The following is a 24,034-nucleotide window of genomic DNA, read 5'->3' on the forward strand; positions in this document are numbered from 1 at the left end:
TTAGTTAAATTGATTTATATTGTTCTATCAATATCTCAACTTTACTCAAGTATGACTTCTGGGTACTTTTTACAACACTGCCACTAATAAAGCCATTATTAATAGAGGTACTACTACAGAAAGTAGTTTATCACTTTGAGAACACACAGACCAGTGTGCGCTCCAATGCAAGTACATCAGAGACCTTCTATTCTTTTCTAATTAAACAGCAGTATAGCACTGCTGAAGGCATGATAGCTGAAGAAAATGGTGAATAATGGTGTTCTGCATTCTGCTTTTTTAATTTATTTGTCATTATAAAATGGTAGCAGCATCCTGAATGATTTTGGCCTTGGCCCACATGCAGCTTACTGGCTCTCTGGATCTCCTGCAGCTTATCAGCTTGAGAGGAGTTTAAATATTTAGAAGGTAAACAAGAATTGAATGCAAACCAAGCGTGATGTGAACATATTCCCCCATATTTATGTCTGTCTCTCTTTCTTCTGCATAAACAAAAAAGGACTCACACAGCGACATGTTATTAATGCTTTTATGAAAACAGGTATTTTCTCTTGCACACATAATATCAACTGCCATTCATACAACACTGACTACAAGCTTTGAAAACTGCAAAGTCATACTTCACTCACCATTTGTTGCATGCTCCTAAAACCCCATCCTGATCACCCATCCTGTAATTACAGTAATCCGTGTGCAGCACCTTTCATTACTGCGCCAATTTATTTTCAGGGAACCTCCTTATAAGAGCATCACCTGCTTCACTGTAGCCTACAGTAATTAGTGGCTGCATTAGTTTGCTCAAATTAGTGTTTAACCACACCTGAAACATCAGGACAAGAATTGGCAACAAGAATAATAATGCAAAATGAAAACATCATTTGACTATCTACTGAGGCACATACAACAAGTGACATTTTTAAGAGCATAAGTAAACATCTGTCTGTAAGTTAATACTGTTTATATTTCAAGTTTGTTGGTAAGTTGTGGAAATACTGCATAGTTTTCTCTTTCCCCACAGTGAAGTTAAAAGTGCCAAGTATCTAAAGTATCAGGTAAGACTAACTGAAGAAACTTTTCATGTAGTTCAACCTTCTCGAACACAACCAGCGACGACCGCTCAAACACTATTACATCTGTATAACATCATATCACATCAGCTGAAACAATAATTTGTAGAATAATATATTAATGTTTTAATTAAAGTCAGTCATGCTTAGATTCCTACTTGTGAGCGCCTCAGTTAAGTAAGCTTTTTGTCAAACTATCAAAGTTTAAGCCACATGATTAAGTGTAAAAATGTTAAAAATTAAAAAAGGATAAAGTAACACATATTCACTCTATCTGACATATTAAGAGATAATCTACAAATGAGCGTTAGCAACACTAAAAATGAATTTTGTAACAAGTCCCATATCGGTGTGTTTCATGAATCCCCAGTGCTCTTTTTCCGGAGCACACAGCACAGACTAGACCAAATACTCCCACAGTGCATCATGGATTCATTATCCAGCCCGAGGCAATTCATTTGCTAAGAGGCAGCGCGCTTCTTCATCTCTGATAAACGACATCCGTCTTCCTGCGTTGGGAAGTGGCTCAGTGTAAATTGGACCACTTGAGGTCTGAACTGTGAGACTGGCTGGCAGCAGCAGTCTTTTCTCTCCTTCTCCTCACATTCAGAGCTTCTTTTCCAAAGCCCCTTTTGTTGTCAGAAAATGCAGCTTTCCGTCCTGCTCAGCTGCACGTCATGCTTTGCCTTTGGCCTTGGCCAAACGCTCGGACACAGTTTTGATGGGAACTCCTCTGCGGGACACTTTGACGTGGATGAAGAGTGTGGCGGGGGACAGGCTGGAACCATCTGCTTTCAATAAATGAACGTGTCGATACCCTGAGAAGAAAGATTACACACATTACAAAAACAACACGCCACAGTGATGACTCTTCTGTAACATGTGCAGAGTAGATCTGTGTGATCACCTGTCCGCAGGCTCGTGAAAGGTACAGTGAACTGCCCCACGAAGTCGTTTTTGGCAGTGTGATCGTGGTCCTCCACTACAAACCGCACCAGGGCCAGATCAGGGACCTGCATCTGGAAGCTCAGAGTGCAGTTCCATTGAGGGTTGAAGCCTGTAGAGGGCGCACAAGAGCTGTAAATACATCATCCAGCACTGAAGCTTAAACAAACTAATCATGGCGCTGGACAGGAAAGGCTCATACAAAAAGATGTCAAGTATCTGTGCTGCCTTCTGCATTTACATTATTACAAAACAAGGCTTCTTTTCCATCAATAATAGCTTTAAATAAAATACAGTGTTATCTCTCTGCTTCAAATATTCATACACTTAACGACCGGGGTCGAAGCTTTTTTTGTTAATACTTTGTTAAATCTCAGAATTACCATTGTTGTCGATCCGTTGGGTTTTGTCTCTGGCGTTATCGATAGCCACCCCGTGAATCTCCACCCACACTTGTGGGTCAACGATGGAGCTCGCCTTCTCTGTGTTGATTTTCGGCAGCTGCTGTGCCGATATTATCTGAAGAGCGAAATGTAATCAGTCAATTCTCACATCAAAGTCTGATGGGAAAATCTATCAAGATCATATTCAAGTCAAACCAACGGGAAGAAAACTTTGGAAGAGCAACAGTGGAGGGACAGACGTGCAATAGATGTATGTACAGACAAAAACAGCAAAAAAAATACAGTGGCACAAAAACATAACTTCCTCAGTGGAGGCTACTCAACAGCTGCCCACTCACCCGTATGGTCAGCTGGGTGGGGACGTGACCGGGCCCTCCTCCCGTGATCTCTGGGTTGAAGTTGGATGTGGGGCTGCACAGGAAGCTCGGTTTGAGGACGTATCCACAGCGACCGTTGGGGAGGAAGCGACCCTGGTTCAGGTCCATCTGCTCCCCGGGGGTCTGGAAGTTCAGAGCCACTGCGCAGCACAGAGTGGAGTCAGTAACGCAGCAAGTGCCAATGGAAAACATTTCAGCATTTAGTGAATCACATCACTGTGCTGTGGTGTGGTGTAGCAGCAATTTGCAGAAATGAGAGTCAGTGTTACATTTGTTTGGCACTTACTGACCACATAATGCTTTTCAAATGAATTGCCTTGATTTGCTGCAGTCAGAGCAGCATCCTAGCTTCTAGCCTGGAGTACTAACCCATCTGGCAGCCACCGTTCCACATTTCCTGAGGATCATAGTTGGATGATTGGAGGCGCTGGCCGGAGGGGTAGATCCGGCTCAGCTGCCTGCTGTTGTGTCTCACAAACAGCTTTCCTGCAAATGAAAAGATAGAAAAGCACATGCCATGATACACTGGAGGCTGATTATTGTTTTCTGTAGAATCAGCTGCAATGTCACAAAACCTTTCTGACTCTCTCTCCGTCATGTCAAGAATACAATTATTTCCACTGTCGTACCTGTGTCTTTGATGAGCTTGAGAGCCTCGTTTTCAGAGAAGGAGGACATTTCACTTGGTAGTTTTTCAGATACATTTTCAAACCCACGGAAGGGCACGCTTCTGCAGTACACCACCAGGTCTGATAGCTCTGGGCTCAGTTTACAACTGACCTGGGAAGGACAAACGTAAGAGAAAATTGGTAGATTATGGAAAAAGTTCACTTTAATTTGGGCTTAAAGACGACTCCTCCTGAACTGACCTTTGCAGGATCCTTCTTGGGCGTGTTCTTATTGCTGTTTGCTAGTTCGTCATCAGAGCTTGAAGAGAAGCTGGCATAGCTGCCATTCTTGCCCAGCTGGCTCAGGTGGGGAGTCTGCTTCTTCCCTTTTACAAGAATACGCCCCTTTAGCTCCTGCAACGAAGGTCATTGGAACAAATGACTTCATTAGAAAACCAGACAGCCAGAGGCATTCGAAAAGAGGAACCAGCTGTGTGTGCTGTACCTCAGGAGAAGGCAGATCCTTTAGCGGCTGGGCACTGAGGGGCTTGGTGAGCAGTTTGCCGCCCAGGATGGTGCGGAGGTGTTTGGCCATGACAGCCTGCTGCTCCACAGAACAGTGGTTCTCCAAGGACAGGATTAGAGGGTACGGGGACGCCTGCAGGAAGACACACGGGAAAATGTGTACGCCAAGCCATTAAAATGCAATTAGATCACATAATAGCAACGCAGGAGCTAACACAGTGATGCTATAGTATGTCAAAAACAAAATACCACAGGGTTGCCTCTGAGCCAAGTATGCAAGATGTGCATCAGGCCGTGAAAGTCAGGAATCTGGATTTGTTTACTGACGACTACTCAATTATTCCATTAGCAGTAACGAGGAGCAGCAGGCATACTATCATAGCTGAGGATTTACACCATCGCCATCAAATCAAGTTCCCTTTTTACCTTGAAGGCGTACTGGCCAATGGTTTCAATGACCTCCTTGAAAGGCACCTTGGAGGTGAGAGTGTGGCCGTGGTAGATGACAGGTTCACCTTTATCTCCATCCCAGCAGTCCAGCTCCACACAGCGACAGCCCTGAATCAGAGCCCTGTCAGTGAAAGACACGTACTTAAAGGGTCAGTACTTTCCATTTTCTGTACCTGAAATCTGTACAACATAAGCTAATCTCCAAATTTGACTGTTTTTCCATCATATTTGAGAGAAGGCAGACATCACTACAGCCGAAAACAATCTAGATGAATAAATAACACTACAGGTAAGAGGAGGAATATTTATTTTTGATTTTGGGGTGAACTGTCCCTTTAATCTTACACCACAGGACGATCATACAAACTAAGAAACATCTTAACTAGTTGAAATGTGTGCTGTTTGAGTCTCTGTCTGAATACCTGATGTACGGCTCAGTGCTGCTGGCACTGGTAACTTGGTCCTTGGTCAGGTAAGTGTTGTGCGACGAGGAGATGAAGTAGTGAGACAGAGGGCGGCTCATGTCCTGGTAGACTCTGCCGTGGTCAGGGTTCACCACGTCGTTCTCCCGGGACAGCATGTACATGGTGAAACCGTTCTGGGTCATGAACAGGTTCTTCTGAGCTGCAATAAACGGCAAAGTGTTTTCACTGAGGCAGTTATCTTTGAGTGGGTTTATCAGCAAAGCTGGTGAGAGTTTAATTAATATATTAGCACTGAGAAAAGAAGACCAGCTGGGACAAGAGACGGATCCGCTAAATCACAGCCTCCTGCTAAGCAAAACAGTCTGGGGGAAAAGGAAATCTTTACTTCTTTTATTAATTATGTTGACATCATTAATTTTAAGCTGTGTTGTGATGTTTACGCTCGGCGCTTCACTTGGCAGACAAAATGTGTTGAAATCATTGCTCCCTATTCACTCGTGTATTTTGGAAACTTAAAAATGTTTTACAGATATTTACTTATACATACAAGATTGGATTTGAGGAAACCGTGCTTATTTTTATCACCTTATCTTCATTAAATGGACTCTATGTAACATTTTGTAGCAGTTTACATATAGTCCGCAAAAGCCAAAGCTAACGCAGCTTCCAGCACAACACAGACGCTCCACAGAGCCCCTTTAAAGCGAGTCTGTTTACCTTTCATAAGATTCAATAAAACATTCTTCCACTTACAAATAAAAAAGTTACGTAAAACACACCCTTGCTCAATTTGGTACACTCAGGTCTGTAGCTGCAACAGCCTGACTAGAGCTAACGTATGTGCTAACGTTTATGTTAGCGGACTCCATTTCTAAACTTAGCTTAACATTAGCTACTGTTGTTCTCTGTTAGCGGAGAGGAGAGAAAAACTGAGACGAGGCACAAGTCAGATCCTTTGTAGACATAAATAGCGGCAAATTGTTTAATACACAGAGCCCCTTTAAGTAAAAGTACCTTCAGTACTTTGACCCGCTTTTCCTGTAGTATTCTGTTTTTGGGTTTGTTAGCATTTCATTTTCATTTCATTCCTTTTTAATAGTTTTGCTATGCTATATTTCTGACGGCTAGTGCTGCAGAAGTGAGTCCTGAAACCTGATTAAGTCAGCGTTTTTGCACTTTTGGTTCCCTTCTCTGTGGTTTACACAAGCTTAAGACATCTTCACAGTAGTATAGTATAGTGTCGTAGGACGCTTGGTGTTGGTGACGTTGAAGTATGGCAACCGTGACGTAGTTTGTTTAAAGCTTAACGTTAGCTCTTTACTCACGGCGATTGGATTTACACTTTAAAAACCATTAAAGTGGTGTTCATCAAACGCAGCATGTAAGTATCATAAACTTCTGTCTCCCACACAGTTTATTTCCTGCTTGTCTTTTTAAAAAATACATCATCTTACTACTCAGATTTCCTTAAAACAAACCTGCTCTCACTGCTTCAGTGGTAAATCACTATTTTGTCAGTCTGGATGCAGCTTAAAAAGGGACTCTCACAGTGTCTACATGAAAATGTTGTGGGTTCTTCCTTTAAAGCCTTAAATGAGTGCTTTCAGGACCTACCCCAGTCATTGAGCTCATAAGTGAGTATGAGGCTCTGAGCGTGATTCAGCGAGGCGTCTTCTCCTTGGTCTCCCAGGAAATCTCGCAGCTCTGCGGTGGCGAGCACACAACCATTACTGGAATAGTGTCTGAACACGGCATCCAGCTCGGGCCGCCGCAGCAGCTCCCTGCAGAACTCCTCGATCTCTATGTGATCCAGTCGACCATCGCCGGAGCGGTCACACCTCTGAGACACACGGGGGGATCGGGATGGGTTAAAAAACACAAACAATCAAGCGCACGCTGAGAAATATAGACACGTATCAAAACAAAAGCATGCTTTTATTTCGGGTGTGCTTCGTATCACCTGCAGGGGAAGCATCTTCATAATAATTCAGCCCAGCTGTGCAAACTTACATTCAAAATATGCTTCTCTGAGGAGGGTCAGGATTGAAAAATTGCATCAGGAAGGAGCATAAAACCAACAATTCAGCTGTAATAGAGAGCTGAGGGACAAAGCAGCCAGTAATCCCCCACAATAAAGAAATAACTGGCTCTTGATTTGTTGTGGGAGGGGATAAAGATGTTGTGGAGCGGAGCTGAGTGGTTGGCTTGCCGCTGGCTTGGTAATTGAACACAGACTCTCGACTGCGCAGCACACTGAGCCCATACAAATATCTACTGACCGTGCTCAGCGTTCCACAGGTGCTTCAAAACTCACATAAAGACGACCCTGACCTTGAATAGAGAGCGGGCGTACTGCTCGCTCAGGTCGATGTTGATCATCTGGAGCAGCCGTTTGACCTCGTCGTAGCTCATCTTGCCGTCCTGGTTCTGATCGGCTCTCCTCAGGTAGCCTCGGATCCAAGTTCGCAGGGTTAAGGGCAAAAAAAAACAAACTCAAATCTAAAAGCTTACATCTTACACTTGAATGCATCATGTGGACACCTTCATCCAGGATAGAGTCTGAGCTCCATTCTGTTTGTGAAGCACTTCACTTGGCACCTATTGTGCACCCTGGCAGGGGGTCCTGTTTTCTGTGGAGCCACACAAGGTTTCTTTCTTTTCCCTGTCCTTGCCTGCCTACTCGAGGGGGTTGTTGTTGATCACTTGCCCACAAAGACGCAGAGAGTTACCGGCTGCTGTAATAATTTCTCCTCTTCATAGTAGTTGTGAGGTGATCCTCTCCTAGTGTGACTTTAATGTAAAAAATTCACAGTCCTTGTTCGGGGCCCCTCGAGATTCTACCTCTCGCTGTGAAGAATGTGTTGAAGGACGCATTTGGTTGTTTTTCTTTCCAGGAACAGATGGACTTTTGTGTTTTTGTATATCGTGTTGCTTACAGTATGTTGCATTTAGATATATGTTTTTTTTTACAGTTGCTACCTTGGCCAAGTCTCTCTTGTAAAAGATATTTAAGGTAAAATAACAGTACTATGATTATAATTATTATTATTTATACACGTAGACAACGTGGTCTGAGTTTTGGTCTTTTACAGGAACCCAAAACAAATTTAAGAATGCAAATATTTACGCACACACACTCAGTTGCCAGTTTATAAGGTCCACCTGTCTTAAAACTAATGCAGCCTCATACAAAAGTCCTGCAATGAGTCTAAAACTGTTTTAAACAGCTGTTGATTCACTCTTAGGATCATTTTGGAGGATGTAGTTTGTAGTGCTGGTGAACTGTGTTGCATAATAGTGGTGTTTCTATTATTTAGGAACAAGATATTTGTGGACGTCATCTCAGGCTTTGGGAAACACCGATGAAAAGGCGATTTTTTGATCCGGCTCTTGTTTCCATGCAGGTAGAACGCATTTACTGGAGGCTTCTGATCCCTTGGGGGGAAAAAAAAGCATCTGCACAAATAAATGTAATGTATCTGCCTGTATCTGTGTCGATAGCAACAAGACTTATTTTAGTTTGCTGTCACCTGCCTGTAACACAGGAAGCCCACACATACACAGTCCAGCCTTTAAGACAAACATCACCTAGGCTACTGAGAGCCTACACCATGAAACATGATAAGACAGAGCAGATAAAAAAATAAACAAGGTAATTACAGTGGTGATTATATTTTGGCTAAACTAAAAATATATAAACAGAGAACACTACCTGATGACTACGCTCAGCCTCTGGCTATAACACACTGTAATTAACAGTGATAGTTGGACTATATTTAGACAGAGCTTTTTATCTTGTCATTACTGCTCACCTTAGCTATGCTATGAACATGTGATGGCACATGTGACAGCAGTGCTGCCTCAGCCTCACTATATTTAATTTAGCATCTTGGAAATTGGGCAGGATATTGGTCCAGTTTCTCCTTCTGAGTCATGTTGGCCACGTAGTCCTTCAGAGCCCGGAGGCCTCTCACCCAGCGCTGAGCCTCCACCTCACAGGGGCACAGCAGGTCCAGGCTCTTCCTGGCTCCTCTGAAGACGACCGTGAAGCACTGGTTCTCTTTCACCGACCCGGACAGACGCCTCAGAGCCTCCGACTGGCAGCCCTCACGCACGCATTCCACTTCTGTCACTGCGACTGGGAGAAGAGAGGAAGAGTTCAGACTAAAAATGTTGTCGTGTTGTTGAGTAAACACAGTTTTAGCAGGAGATCACAACACATGGAGCCGAGCGGCTAAAGGTCAAACGCAACAGTCCCATGTGTTTTATACTGGCTTCTGTCTCAACATGGTGGCTGCGTGTTATAATGTGGAGGGTTGATTTATGGGATATGAAGTAAAATCAAGAAGAAACAGTCCACAGCCATGCTAGCAGCTCTATGAGGCTGTTAAATCCTAACATTAGCATGCTAATAGCTCTAAATAACGCTAACATGTCGCTGTTAAGCAAGTTTGCCGTTTGAGGTGAACATGTTAGCATGCTAAAGACAAAGTACAGCTGAGGCTAATGGAAATATCTCTAGTGTGGCATGTTGTTTAATGCATAAAAGTAGAGTTTCAACAACTCGTATTATGATTATTATTATCAGTTACAAGGAATGAAAATGAAAAAAAAGGGTTTTCTTGTTGAACAAACGCTTGTCCTGACAGACATGAAACCTGACATGAAATTTGAAATATATATTTCATAACACGAATAAGATAAGCTAGAATTCACTTTACAATAGCCGTCAGTTTTCATACGACGGCTGCTTAAGGAAAACATTCCTCGGCCTACCTCTAATAGGGTAATTTTATGTGATCTGTTTATCTCGTGTTTGCATTTCAACACCCGGAGAAGACAGCCAAACACAAACAACACTCCGGCTACTAGCCGCCCCCTAACACAACAACTTTATTCAGCACAGGAGCTCGTCTATTTCTGCTCCGGGACGCCTTCAGTGTGGCGATCACTCAGCTGGGTAATAAGCAGCGTCTGACAGTGACAATAGCCTCATTCTCTTACTGGAGGTCATAAAGCCTCTGCCATCCACCTCTTCGAAATTACTCCACATTCCTTCTTTGTGGTTTATCCCAGAGACATGGCAAAAGTGACATGCAAGTGTGTGTGAGCGTGTGTGTGTAGAGAGGCGCCGCAGAAGTAATACGTGTTGTATTCTATGCTAAGTGCTTTTGAGGCAGAAGACAGAGCGCTGAGCTGCAGGCGTCAGATCACACTGGACCTGGAGAAGCGCCTGGAGCTCGGAAAAGAGGAACCAAGCCAAGCCTCAATCCTGGATTCGCACAAACACACACTTAAACGCACACAGACATGCTCCTCAGCAGGCTGCCGCTGTGGCATTATCAGTATCTGCTCTCACGCTGCCTGTTGTCATCGTTGTAAGGAGTGTTACAAGCTGCGACTCGTCCACTCCGAGTCTATTTCTGGCGCCGCTGCAGCACAATCGAGACGGCCTTCATCACCACCACCACCACCACCACCACCACTCGCTGACCCACAAACCTGCCCACCCACCCATCCACACTGAAAGGCCAGCGGGGGTTAGCATTAAACTGCATACCAACATCAGGACGGAGAGCACAAACAGAAAAGAGGAGGGAGAGACAAAGGTCAAGCAATGAGGAAGAAAGTAAAGGAGTGTGACACAGATTGGTCTTGTGCATGTCAGCTGACACTGCTTCACCTCTACTCTAACTCCCCTGCAGTTAATATTCATTGCAAGGAAATAACAAAGTCTAATTTCGAGTAATCGCTTTTGTTTAAATATGGAAAGTGAGGCAGATGAAACAACTCTGCTGAGGTTTAAAGAGCTCATTTTGTAATCTTCTCAGCATTTATATTGTTTGGAAAGTCCCTGTTTTACTGACTCTTTCCTGTTTTTTGAGGCCACCAGTGTAACTCTGAGATGCTGCAAATGGGAGCTGTAACGAGAGTGTCCTACATGCTGACATCCTCAAATTGATTTTTCTGAATAACTTCTTCAAAGACATCACCACGCGTGCTTGGACACAGCGTCCCAGTACAGTTAACACGTGACGGTTTAAATCAATGCGTGCGTCATGGACACAGTCCAGTTCTGAGGTAAAGTTCTGCTTTAGTTCCTCTCTGAGAAGAATCGTTAGAGTTTAATTATTTCACCCACGCTTTAAATACTTAAATACTTCTGCGGGCCTGTCCAGAGTCGCGGTTACCTGTCTTCAAACTTTACCTGGTGCGTTTTGTCTCAGTTTCCTGTTATCTGCTGTGATCGAAAAAAAACATTAATCTCACTTCTGTTTTTGGTTTGTTTTGCATCGTCTCTGTTACAGAGGTCGCTGCTGACTCCCACTCTTGGCCTCTTTGAATAAACACAGTATCACCAGATGTATTTTTCCCCTCAGAGGAAACTTCACTCAGGTCACCAGGGTCAGTCCAGCCAAGTTACAAAACGATTCAATTACTTCTGTCTAACTAGCAGATAACTTAACTGTTAACAACAAGCTGTCCTCAGAGGAAAATAAGGTCCAGAACGCTGTTTGAAGCTAGAAGGGTGGCAGGGTCCGCCAAATATAAACAAAGTAATACAGTATGAAACGTGTTGTTCTTTAAGGTCAGTTTGTTTATTCAGCTTATTTTTATTTATTTTTGATGTGGTTTGCTGTTCTTGTATCATTATTGTCTTCTTCATGTATCGACTGTTTGCATTTCACTTTGTAAAGTGTCCTTGGGTGACTTAAAAGGCGCTTATAAATACAATTTATTATTATTATCATCATTATCAATATTATTGTTAAAGATAATAATCCAAAAAGGTGCTAGAACGGATCATGGGTCAAAGATAATGCAGTGAATAAGGCAGTGCACTAAAGACAAAACTAAAACAATTAGTTTAAAGGTTCACTGTGCACACTGGAAATGGTTAAAGACGTTACATTTCTATAAATATACTTGTTGTTGTTGTTGAGGCACCTTTGATTGAAATGGCCCCCCGCCCAACTTCTGAAAACAAACCTACGCCCTTAAGATTAAATATTACATCCTCACACGGCTAGAGGCCAAAAAATACAGGAAAACCACTCCTGGTGCATTGTGGGAAATGGTGCCATTAGAGAGCTCACACCAGTTTGACCCTGTGATCTGGACTTTAACCGACTCTTCACCCCGTCTAGGTAATTGTTCAATAAATCTGTCACATAAAGTACAGTTGGTTGCAGAGTCTTCTCACTCACCGAGGATATAAGCTACCCCTTTAATAAGGCGAGGTAGAGGGGAGGGCATTAGATAGAGCCAAGATAAAACAGCTCAACAACTCTGAACAATAAGCTGGCTGACTCACATCCCAGTCTGCGCTGGGCTGCTGGAAGGCCTGCTGGTCTGCGTCTACACGACTCCCTGGTAGATAAGCTTCCCTTCAGGCAAATCGCTTTCCTAATCTGATATTGAGTTTCCTCCTTTTCATCTTCGAAGACCACTTCCTATTCATCAGAGCTCTCGCTTTCAGAGCTCCACTTCCTCCCTCACCCCAAACTTCTCCTCTTGCTCCTTTGCTTCCTCAAATCCTCCCTCCTGATGATTAGTCTGATCAAGCCGGCCCGCACACACGCTCTCCCTGATCGTGAAGCCGAGCTTCAGCGGTACTCACATGTCTGCTGGGCTTTGGCTTTGCGGGAGCTCTTGGTGGACTCGCACCACACGGTGAGTCCGTCCTCCAGCAGCCGCATGTTTCGGCTCTTCTGCCACCTCGACGAGCGAACTTTCACCATGTTGGAGCCCTGCATCATCGTGCGTATGTCCTCGTTGTCCAGCCCTGTAGTACACACACCAAAAAGAAAAATGTGATGCAGTTTGGCACTGAGTAACAGGAAGTTGAAGTACATTTTTCCTAAAAAGTCCACGTCAGATACACAGTCATATACGGTTTAGAAACCAGGCTGTCCACATCAGAAAAACAACGATAGAGGTCGAATGTTAAAGCAGATTATTATGATCCATATTTACGTTTGTTGCTGGACAGCGACCTCTAGTGGCCACAGTAATTATAACGACATCAAAGGAGGAAGTCAGGCAGAGCAGTATAAAGAGCGTAAGGTGTATAAGGAGGTCTCCATCATAGCATTTATTCAAGTGTAATGCCAAGAAATGTCTCGATCACACCCAAAAATGTGAACACTGATGCTATTTTTATCCATATGTATCATCCAATGATTGATTTAGCTCTTTCATGACATTTAACTGTGTTATACATGTTTTTATCACAATGTAGTATGTTTTTTTTAATCTGTTTTATTATTTTTATTTATTCTAGGAAGCCGCACGTAACGTAGGTACATTCATAACCTAAGTTATATAAGTAATGTAGATTTTTTCGGTATATTTCTCTGAAAGCAGACTGAGGTCAGTGAACTGACTGTAGTCAACACTTCTCTGCTTATACCTTCAACCAAAGCCTGTGTTTTATATACAAACTTTGGACAAAATGACCAGAAGTTGATACCGGTTATAGGTGTCAGTGTCAAGGCTGTCTTCAAAAATGTCTTTAAAAGATGTTTCTCTGTGTGGTTTTTTCCAGTCTAGACTTTCTTCTAAGAATTAACAACATACTTAAAGTCAGAATAAATCTGCGAGAAATCGAATGCAGAGAAAATGAATCAGCCGTGATAATTTATAGATTTATTCCTCTCTTGGGGCAGCAGCAGGCCAACGGACAGCAGAGAAGCAGTTACAGTATGGAAAGTTTCAGAGCGTTCTGCCCGGCTGTGGAAATATAATCAAGAAGCTAAAACAAATGCAGAGCCAGAGAACAGATTTATTATTTGTTTTGAGCACTGAAAGGATCTGGGCGTGTTTTAGGAGACAATAAAAGATGAAAGAGAGGAGGCCTGTGGGATCTATAGACAATGTGAACACACAATAAAGCTTTAAGTTGACTTCAGGTAAAGTCCGGTTATGTAATATCACTGAAACACAGAAGAAAACAAGTAACTGGTTTGGTTTTGTGATTTATTGTATATCTAAATGTTGGCAATGCTTTTGGATTTACAAGACCATTTTTACCAGAGCTGAAGTGTAACTTGTTAGTTAGATTTTGGCAATTTGAAGATGAAACTAGTATTTTACGGACTAAATATTTAAATGAAAAATACAGATACAATACAAAAGTGTTAGTTGTAGCTCTAGTTTAAAGCTCAGGCTGATTTTGGACTGAAGTTGAAAGGAGAGAGTTTAAACAGTCGCTTCCTCGCTCTCGCTCCAAAAGTTCAAACACAGCAGACTCAGAGGACATTTTTGCATGAGTCAAATGTAAAATGATGTAAGACTTACTCAACAGGTTCTTTTGTAGTATAATAGTGTGTTTTTCCCTCCAAATTCGTGAAACAACTCTTATTTAGTTCATTATTTGAATACATTTCAGGTTCTTTGGACCAAATTACTAAAATATATTGGTCAGTTTGTTTTTGTGGGGGCAGCCTTGACATTATTTGATACAGCATACTATACAGCGCTGTAACAGTGAGATCTTGTGAATACACAATATATACTACATTTTATATGTGCAGGAAGACTTTATGATTAACTGATTGAAGATTCTTTGATTGTTTTTCAATAAAAAATGATCTGTGATGCCATAAAAATATCCGATTCCTAACAAAATGTGAGGTTAAAGTGATTCCAGTATGTTTCAGTGCAATTTTAGTTTTTATTTGAAAGTTTTAAGAATATTTTGAGCAATACTTTAAATACATTTTCTTCATTTTTACTTGAAAAAACAACCTTCAGATTGTAGACTTGTTTTTATGCGATGAAAATCTAAAACATTTGGGCGTAAAGTTACAAATAATGTATACAGGGAATTTCACAGTAATTCATTGTTGAGTCACGTAGTATTTCACTGTAATTTCAGGGGAACTGCTTGGCAACTTTTGCTGCCAGACATCTGACTTTGTTTTTTAACAGTATAGAGTTGCCAAGAAATCTGTGGAAACAGTGAGTGAGGACGACATGTAAAGGCCAAATTTCCCCCCAGAAACAAGAGATGAATGTTTTCAGATAAGTGATGTAAAAATATTCAGACGTTCGGGGTCAAAACTGGTTTGAAGGAGCTGCATGGTGCAAATATGTATTTTGCAAAATAGGTGTAAAAAAAATGTGCAACGCAAAACAAATCACAGGTTTAGTCAAGAATCTGGTGATAGAAATAACTTCTTTATGACAAAATAATGCAACCACAGCTTTACAGTGAAGTGAGGGACGTTCAGCTGCGCCTCATTGCTTGCTGGTGGATGAATGGGATCTCTCACAGAGCTCGTTTCTCTTCCAGGGCTGTTCAAGGGAGAAGTCTAAACAAACTCTCTCTCTTGTCACATTATTCTTCATGGCTTAGCCTCTTCTGCTCACCCCTGAAGATTTGTCCAGACCCAGTTGGCATTCTCTCTTTTCTCTTTGCTTTAAATCGCCATACTGTCGGTGCCAAATGGCTGAAGATCCTCAAAGGGCCCCCCAAGCTACAGCACAACAGAAACTGCTCTCCCCCCCTCCTCTCTCCTGACTCGAAGCAAACTGGAGCCGTGGATTCCTCCCCATCATGGTCAAACACAAAGAAATCCCCCTACAAAGCCGCCATACACAACAAGCCTGTTAGTCCAAGCTGTTACCACATGTAAGGCATTCCCACAAGCAGAGCACATGGACCTGATTAAGTGCAGGTCATTGACCACGATAAGCTGCCCAAACAGCCATTAACTGCCTCTGTCTCAACCCACCGCTTCACCTTTTATTACTGCTTCTCCAGCTTGAGCAACATCGCTTCCCTACCTGCATGGTTTTTAATATCTAACCACAACAGGACAAGTGCGCACAAGTCTGCAACTGTGGTGCAGCCAACACCACACACTCCTGAAAGCCTATTCATGAGGGTTTTATATATCGAGGGATGGGCATGATTCTTCAAGCTAGAGCGCTGAATCGTGTTTTGTTGTCATGGCCTCCCACTGAAAATCTGGTTGACATCCACTTCTTTACATGGTCACAGCCCTGCATGCTAGGCTAGCAACCATGGTGATGTGATCTAAAGCAAGAATGTCAACACTGCACAGGAGTGTAACCTAGAAATGCAGCAATGTTGGAGAGGAAAGAAAGTACGAAACAACAAGAAGAGTATACAATCTTTGCAAAGCTACGCAGTGATTTGAGCTCACGATGGCAACGGTATAATGTTTATCAATGTTTTCCATCTTAGATTAGCACAACAGCATGCTAACATTAGCACTAAACACAGGTGCGGTTGACTGGATTGTCATTAGTCGTGCAGGTATTTGCCAAATTAAAATGAAAAGATAAAGCCTCAACGCTAGCCGTGTCTTTATACAGTGGTGTTTTGAGCTAAATGCTAACATCACCATGCTGACACGCTCATGATGGCAACAGTTTATCATGTTTACCATCTCAGATTAGCACAACAGCGTGCTAATATTATGTCACTCAGCGGCTAAGTTGCATTGTGGGTAATGTAGGCCCCAGGTTTTGAAAGGGAAGAAGTATGGTCGGAATAAAAAAGGTGATATCTCTGGATCTGCTGTATCGGTTTTAATCATTTGTTTTTTAACCGTTCACAACAGTGTTATAAGAGCACATTACCCACAATGCAACTGAATGACATCCTTGAAGGAAATTCATCAGATTACAAGCAGCTTCCTCTGGCGCCACAAAAGACTTTACACTACTCTGTTTACATTTGTAGTAGTCGTCCCCAAGACCTGAGAACACACATCAACTTGTAAAATTGTCGAAGTTACCCTTTAATGACAATCCATCAAAAGCTTGCTGAGACAGAGGAGTCAAAGGTCATTCGGATTCATCACCTGTTAAATTTGGAGCTGAATGAAAAGTCAGGTAGTCGTCAACGTTTCAAGGATTCTTCATCGAGGGACCATGAACGTTCGGATACAGTTTCATGGTAATCCATCCAATAGTTGTTGAGATATGTCACTATGGACCAGAGCGGTGAAAGTGCATCTCTAAAAATCTGTAAAACTGTTAAATAGCTGCCTCTTGTATAAACAACTGCTGGATCAGCAGCCCGCAGGGTGTATAGGCCCTGTGAGCAGCGGGGGGGGGGGGGGGGGGGGGGGCTCCTAAACTTGAAGGAGGAGCTGAAGGAAAACAACCACATCAGCTGGTCAGTAATAGATTGTGTCTGCATGAGTCGTCTTCACTCAGGCCCACATACCAGCTCCTCCTGGGACACGGTTCACGTTTCTCTCAGCATAACAACTGTCACGAGCGTCGGCTAGCCAGGATTCAACACTCGCACCAAGATAGACGAGTCGGGGTGTTGCCGATGTGATATGGGTGGAGGGTCAATTCAATTTTCTCAATTCTGTCCCCGCAAGACGGGTCAGGCGGTCCTTTTCTGCATCTCGTCATGCAAGGTCCAGTCTTTAATGAAAATTAAAAGTTGAGCTAAGGAAAGACTGTGACATCGTCTGATCTGAGAACAGATCCACCAGAAAAAGGATTAGAAACAAATTGTGGGATTTTGAAATGCAGAATTACTGCCAATGGGGTTTTTTTTTGGACGGCACACAGTCAAACATGAAAGCAAAGCATCCTCTTTGTATTGAGCTGAAAACACACAGCAGTCTATTCTCATATTCTCTTTGTCTTTCATAACGAGGGATACATCATTCATGGCCTCATTAATAAACACGAGATGACCACACGGTGAGGAGTCTGTGAATACAGTGTGGGAGTGATGTGTATGATCCTAACATGCACAGTATGCACGACGAACAGAGATACGAGCTCTGTTATCTGGAGGCCAAAGATCATTCGGGAATCCTCCTGCAGCTACTGAGGTGGACAGGTTTTAAAGATATCCAGGAGACAAACAGAGCCGGTCCTGTGTGATGATTCACATATTCTGGTGTAAAGATGATCAAAAATTGGAACGGTAGTTGAATTTTGATGTGTTAAAGTTGTTAACGTCTAAAAAAGCATGAAGCCAACGACAGAATTATAATCATATGCCAAATGTTTTGTCAATGATTCATGAATGCAGTCATGAAGGTCCATAAATCTGATCTGAGCTTGCCTGTGCTTCCTCTGTGTTTAGGATCCCACAGATCCACTGCAGTATTTTTAAAATTATAATAATAATAACTGCAAAAGCTTAATGTTTTCTTTTATTCTGACCACATTAAACCTAAATGTGTAGACAAATAAAACCCTGACTGCAATCATTTGCTTTTGTTGACCACCGACTTGACACAATCGTATTATGTAACATAAAATCATCAGCCACTTTCAGCTGCAGGTGCTGACTGAGAGCAAAGCGTTTCTCATTTGTTAGTTAACATTTCTCGGTGCGAGCTATTTGTCAGACGAGCACTTTATGAAGTGATGGAAACCACACGGTGTGTTATGTTTACACTGATCAGCAGGTGGAAATGGATTGTATTTACCGTGCGGTCTCTGAAATCCCAACAAGTAATGCATCACTGGATAAAGTTCTCAAACATCACATCACCTCACACCTTTGTTTATAAACAGCTTTACGGGAAATCTGTGGGACTTCTGTGTCGTGCTTGAAGCCGGGCGTTAGTTTATGTTAGCAGACTCCGTTTCTAAACTAACGTTAGCTACTGTTGCTCTGCTGCAGCATTAAACAACTTCAATAAATCATCCTCGGGCTTGTATCGACTGAGAGAGGCGAGGGAAGGTCTAATTTTTCACATCACGTTACAATCAGCTCACACATGGTCAATAAAAAAGTGATTAATACATAAAAATAGCTGCAAATTGTTACATAATTCCCCTTTAATTAAATTAGGAAAAGCCACAACACACAACATGACTCTTTGTTGTGTGTTGTGAGCTCAGTGTTGTCTGAATATAGTTGTATTCATGACAAAACACCCAAAAAAATCCATCCATTCATTCTCAAGGTATTTTTCACCAAGACAGCTGATGCTGACTGTCTGCACAGCAAATACACCTCCATAGGTGCCACCTGTGAACTCATACCTCTAGTCGAAACCCATAAAGTCAAACCACGGACTTTGTTTGTGTAAACGCTGAGCGTACGCAGGAAAAACTGTTTGTTCTCACTCAAAGCTAATCGCTGTCTCTCAGCGTCACAGCGTCACAGAGCTCTAGAGTTAACAACACCGCCGACAAGCTCCGAGTCTCTCTGAAATCAAATCCACCAGCCAAGCCCCTCTGGGAACGAGTGTGGAGGTGAATATATTTATCCATATGTGCACCTGTCTGATTCAAACATAGATTATCTCAAAACAAACAAATCTCAGGCTCACAGGCCTTATCTGCAGGAAAGGGCTTACAGTGATCGAGCAAACAAGCCGTCCTAGCGACACCACATCACACTCTCAACTCGCTGGAAATGACAGAACTATGTGCTGTCTGGCCTTTGATGTGAGTCAGGATTAAAGAGCATTTAGGACACGGCGGGTTGAAGGCCACCTGACTGATTTATGACGACACATGGTGGCGAGGGGTCGGGGTGGAGCGGCTAGGGTGACCTAACTGGCTCATTAGTCGGTATTAGAGGAACACTCAAATATAGCATTAGTTGCGTCTAACATTTTCAGGCACAGAGATACAGTTTCACAACTCAAACATCAGTAATGCTTCAACAAGTGTCCGCATAGTGTCAGAGTTTCGACATAGTGTCAAAGTTCCCTGAACACTCACTCACTGCTCCAAAAACATGACAAAACATGAGTTCAGTGTTCGGGAATTAAATGTTTGCAGGAGGATTTTATTTGACCGAATGCCAAAATAAACTCCTCCTCCTACTTTGTTAGAAGAAGTGTTGCAAAAAGTACCCAAACGTCACGCCTGAATAACACTGAAGATATTGTGTTGAAATATGAGTTTGGTGAAAGTGGAAGTTTCCCAGACAAATAGTACTTGAGTAAAAGTGAAAGTAAATGTATCAAAAGTAATTTGTACTTAAATATCAAAAGTACAAGTACAAGGATCCAGATTAACTTTTCCCACTGGTCGCACTGGTACGCCTAACTTTTTCATCTAGGTGCACCAGCACATAATTTAGGGGCAAAAAGTGCAAAACTTGATTAAAAGTAAAGATATCTTTGGTAAAAGTCCCCCACATGATAAGAACTTGAGTAAAAGTCTTAAAGTATCTGATATTAAATGCACTTAAGTATCAAAAGTAGCAGTAAGTAGAAGGCTCCAGGCTAACTTTTCACACTTGTAGCACCGGTGGACGTTTTCGTAGGTTCGTTTAGAGCACCAGCACATAATTTAGGCGCAGCCAATAATAAGTTTTCATTTAATTTCTTAACACATTATGTTAATAATTGTTAACAGGAATAAAGATGCAAATACATGTTACACTTCATTTAAATCACGGCACACGTAACAAGATATTACGATAACTTCATTTGTTTAAAAATGTATCTGCCAATGAAAATGTTGAGTCTCACATGACAGATTTTTGGATGCATGTGTGACTAAAATAGCGACACCCTGGAGCCCTGAAGCAAAAAAAGTATGTACGTACTGTATGTGATGGGTCGATTGAGCATCGGCCTGGCCAATTATTGGATCCAATATTCAGCATTTCTCTGATTATCTGAATCATTTAAAAATCTGATTGTGGATAAAATTCACTAATGGTTCTGATGCAGCGTGAAAACTGCAAAGAAACTAGTAACTACAGTATCAAAGGGTCCTTTTCGGCTCCAGCTGTCCTGCTGCTGACCTGACTTGACTTAAAGCTGCCACATATAATGAACAAATCAGTGAATTTCACAGCAGATCATTGGCTGCGAGCATATTCTACATTTGCGTGGCATAAATAGGTCGCGCAGCATGAATGGTGGTGTCTTTTCAGGGATGCTGACAGGTGCTCTGTCGCTGCTCAGCAGGTGTCTATTTTGGGGTGAGGTGTGACAGTGAACTAACTCAGAGGGCGTGTGTGGAGTGTCGGGCTGAGAGGGAGTGGGCCGGGATGGACGTGGTGAGGAGCCTGAATCACAGCAGTGGGTTATCGTGAGCAGTTCAGCTCTTCATAAACACATGATCTCTTCAGCTAACACCCACACACCCACACACACTGACACACCCACACACACTGACACACACACACACACACACAGTCCATTACAGCTGTGTTTGATGTGTCAGTGAGCTGTCATTAACTCTGTCATTCTCAGTAAAAGCTGTCTTACTCTGTTTTCTCTAATTAAATGACATGAACCAGGACACAAGCACATAACCAGCCAGACAGTAAATATCGTGCTGGATGTTCATTTACTACCAGCGACTGAGTTAATTTACTTGAAGTAACTTGTACTTAATTACTTTACTTGAGTATCTCCAGTTTCTGCTACTTCACACGTCCACTCGACTGCATGTCGAGGAGAATATTCTACATCTACACGACATTTGTTAATGATAACTTCACTTACTAGCAGTGTTGTACAAAGTACTCAAAAGTCATACTGCAGTGAAAGTAAAGTAATCCTATTAAAATATTACTTTACCCAAATATAATGCTTAAAGTTCATTCACTAGCAGTGATTTAAATGTGCTTTAGTCTCAGAAGTACAAGTACAACAGAATTAAACATGTATTTACATATATTTTCTACACTATGATCTACGATATTCAACATTTTTATGACGCAGCATGTAATCTGCAATGTAACTAGTAACTAAAGTTATCGAATAAATGCAGTGAAGTAAAAATAGTAAAAAGTAGGGCAGTGCAGGTATAAAGTAGCAGAAAAATGGAAATGCTCAAGTACCTCAAAAGTGTACTTAGGTACAGTACTTGAGTAAATGTACTTAATTACATTCAATCACTGGTTACTTCACAGACTCCACAGTAAGTGTCACAGTTTTAAATGTATTTATTTTACTGGATATCGAAGCTTTGTAGACAGTTTATACTGAACATACATGTATTTTTGATACTCAAGTACATTTATTGCCAGAAAATTACTTTTGAAACTTAAAGTACTCTTTTAATAATATTAGTAATATTTCATGATATGTTTACTTTGACTCAAGTACTTACTTTTTGTTTTTACAGCACTGTTCACCGGTGTCAGTCAGTAATCAGGACGAATGTAACTAATCCTCTCATCTTTTTTTAGAAGGATACAAACATCACATTCCTGCTGCATAAATAAATATTATACTCAGGGTGTTGACAACACAGAATATCTTTTTAAAAGTCATGATTGAAGCCTCTTTATCACGTCTGAAACAAAAGATATCAGCACACCTCCTGCAGAAACACGTCAGGAATGACTGATAAGTTCATATCAGGACTGTCTGCGGTTAAAACACAGGAGAAAAACAAGTGACCGCTCAACATTTCCCCACGATCAAGTGACACGGACACATATTTCAGTCCTCGCGCTGATGTGAAAAGTTTGGATTGTTTCCTCACCGAGTCTCCTGCCGGGCTCCATCGCCTTCTCTGCCACTTTCCTCCACTCCTCTGTGGGACCGGTGGCCGCTGACTTCCCGCTTCCTAACATGATCACGACTGCAGCGACAATGACTGCAGGCTAAAGGCTCTGGACTCTGGGTAATGCTAAAGTCTGGGGGTGCAGGTGTCTTGCAGATTTCGTGCTGCCCCAGAAAGCCCCCTCGAGCAGAGAGAGAGAGAGAGACAGAGAGAGAGAGAGCCGAGCGCAAGTTATTCCTTTTCCACATGTAGAAGAGTCCCTCCCCGGCGCTGCGCTCTCTCCATGCCTGTGCGTAATATGACTCCAAACAAGGCGCGCACTTTACGCACCTCCACCTCCTCCTCCTGCCCCAAGCAACACGGAGGAACATGAACCAGGGATGGTCCTTGAAACTTTTTAAAGCTCTGTGAACACATAATGATCTTTGATATATATAAAAGTATTATTGGATTATGTCATGCTTCCTTTTAATAAAGCTTTAATGGTTTTTTTAAATAATTATTTTTTTTATGTTTCTGCTCTCCAACATGATAAAACAAATATCCAGAAAGTCCAGAGGAGGGTTCAGGTGCAAGTTAGCACAAGAAAAGAACACACAATGGCTGTTTAATGTTTAATATTCCTCATTGTTGAGATAAATCCACATATGAAGTGTTTACCTAACTGTCCAAACTTAAATGAAAGGACAGTTTCCAACATTTGGGCTTTGGATACTCTCTTTAAAGGGGAAAACAACTTCTTAAAATCTGAAAAACATATATTTACATGCGTATAGATGGTTGTCTGAGTACCGATAACAACTATTTTGTCATATTTTGTATGCCACACCTGGAGTCCGCTCACCAGGTGAGTTTCATGAGGACTACACGTGTCCTTTAAAAGTTCTAGGGCAAGTTTTGTGAAATCTGGAGGGGGGAGAGGACAAATTATAATATCGTGAAAAATGTTTTCTCTCAGGGGAAAAAGCCACAAAAATATTCCCTACGCCAATCTGTTGGAGTGCAGCGCCCCCTGTTGGTCGTGAGCACGAGCTGCAGACATCTCAACAACAACAATCAATCCTGTTTAAGTCAAATTCATCCACTACGACCAGATGTATGTGATGTGGGTCTGGATGGTGTGTTATGAAAGAGAAAAGCTAGATCTGTGTTGGTGGGTGGATGGAGAGATGAGCCACGGCAGCAGAACACTGGCTGGAAACCTCATTAAATCTTTTGTAATGGAGTTATAACAGAGAGCAGAGGAGGGGGCAGCTGGGCGGTCTGGAGCTGGTGCTGTCAGGAAGAGCATAAAATGTGATCTTCCCTGATCCACAGCCATCCAGGAGCTCACATGAACACGCAGGGGTGGGTGGACGGCACTTAAACTGATATGTTTCCTTCAATCATTCGGTCATTTCATGCAGCTGATGTCATACTCCTCAAAAAAAAAAAACTGGACTTGGCTTCATAAAAATCTAAAAAAGAAGACAGCCCTCCTGTGCAGAGATGGTCAAATGCACCCCTCCAAGACAGTGCCTGCAACAATTTCTATCTTTCATCTTCTCTCAATTGCAGCCACAACCATGTTAGACAGGGTGAGAGATTAAGTCATGCCTACTAATCCTCACAAGCTGTGATCTATGCAGGAGGAGCAGCTCTGGTTGTGTAGCTCCTTAATTTGAGAATATGGGCACCCTTTGGTATGATTTCTCAATCCTCCCCCCCCCCGGTCATTAGGTTTCACATTAACTGGAACATATCACCTCTTCCTAACTGGATTCCCAGCTCAGCTCTTTTTGCCAGTGCTGA

The 24,034-nt window shown here is 42.2% G+C and overlaps 1 protein-coding gene across 1 annotated transcript; it reads right to left on the reverse strand.

Moving 5' to 3' along the window:
- Positions 1 to 515: 515 nt before the first annotated feature.
- On the reverse strand, positions 516 to 22,453 carry plcd3a (phospholipase C, delta 3a). The gene is made up of 15 exons (XM_073493914.1): positions 22,223 to 22,453; positions 12,423 to 12,587; positions 8,711 to 8,939; positions 7,133 to 7,262; positions 6,416 to 6,641; positions 4,799 to 5,000; positions 4,353 to 4,497; positions 3,907 to 4,059; positions 3,663 to 3,815; positions 3,423 to 3,573; positions 3,163 to 3,279; positions 2,755 to 2,933; positions 2,396 to 2,531; positions 1,975 to 2,124; positions 516 to 1,885 (listed from the first exon to the last, which is right to left on the reverse strand). The coding sequence occupies exons 1-15, from the start codon at positions 22,311 to 22,313 to the stop codon at positions 1,743 to 1,745; spliced, it is 2,370 nt and encodes a 789-aa protein (XP_073350015.1). The 5' UTR covers positions 22,314 to 22,453; the 3' UTR covers positions 516 to 1,742.
- Between the last annotated feature and the right edge of the window lie 1,581 nt (positions 22,454 to 24,034).

Source organism: Pagrus major, chromosome 23 (assembly GCF_040436345.1).
Source record: "Pagrus major chromosome 23, Pma_NU_1.0".
NCBI lineage: Eukaryota > Metazoa > Chordata > Actinopteri > Spariformes > Sparidae > Pagrus > Pagrus major.

Excerpts from the sequence above, each read along its gene's own strand:
- plcd3a (XM_073493914.1), bottom strand. The coding sequence starts at position 22,313 with ATGTTAGGAAGCGGGAAGTCAGCGGCCACCGGTCCCACAGAGGAGTGG. Across the intron at positions 4,498-4,798 it reads AGCACTGAGCCGTACATCAG|GGCTCTGATTCAGGGCTGTC; the intron begins GTATTCAGACAG and ends TTTCACTGACAG. Across the intron at positions 2,532-2,754 it reads CCACCCAGCTGACCATACGG|ATAATATCGGCACAGCAGCT; the intron begins GTGAGTGGGCAG and ends TTCGCTCTTCAG.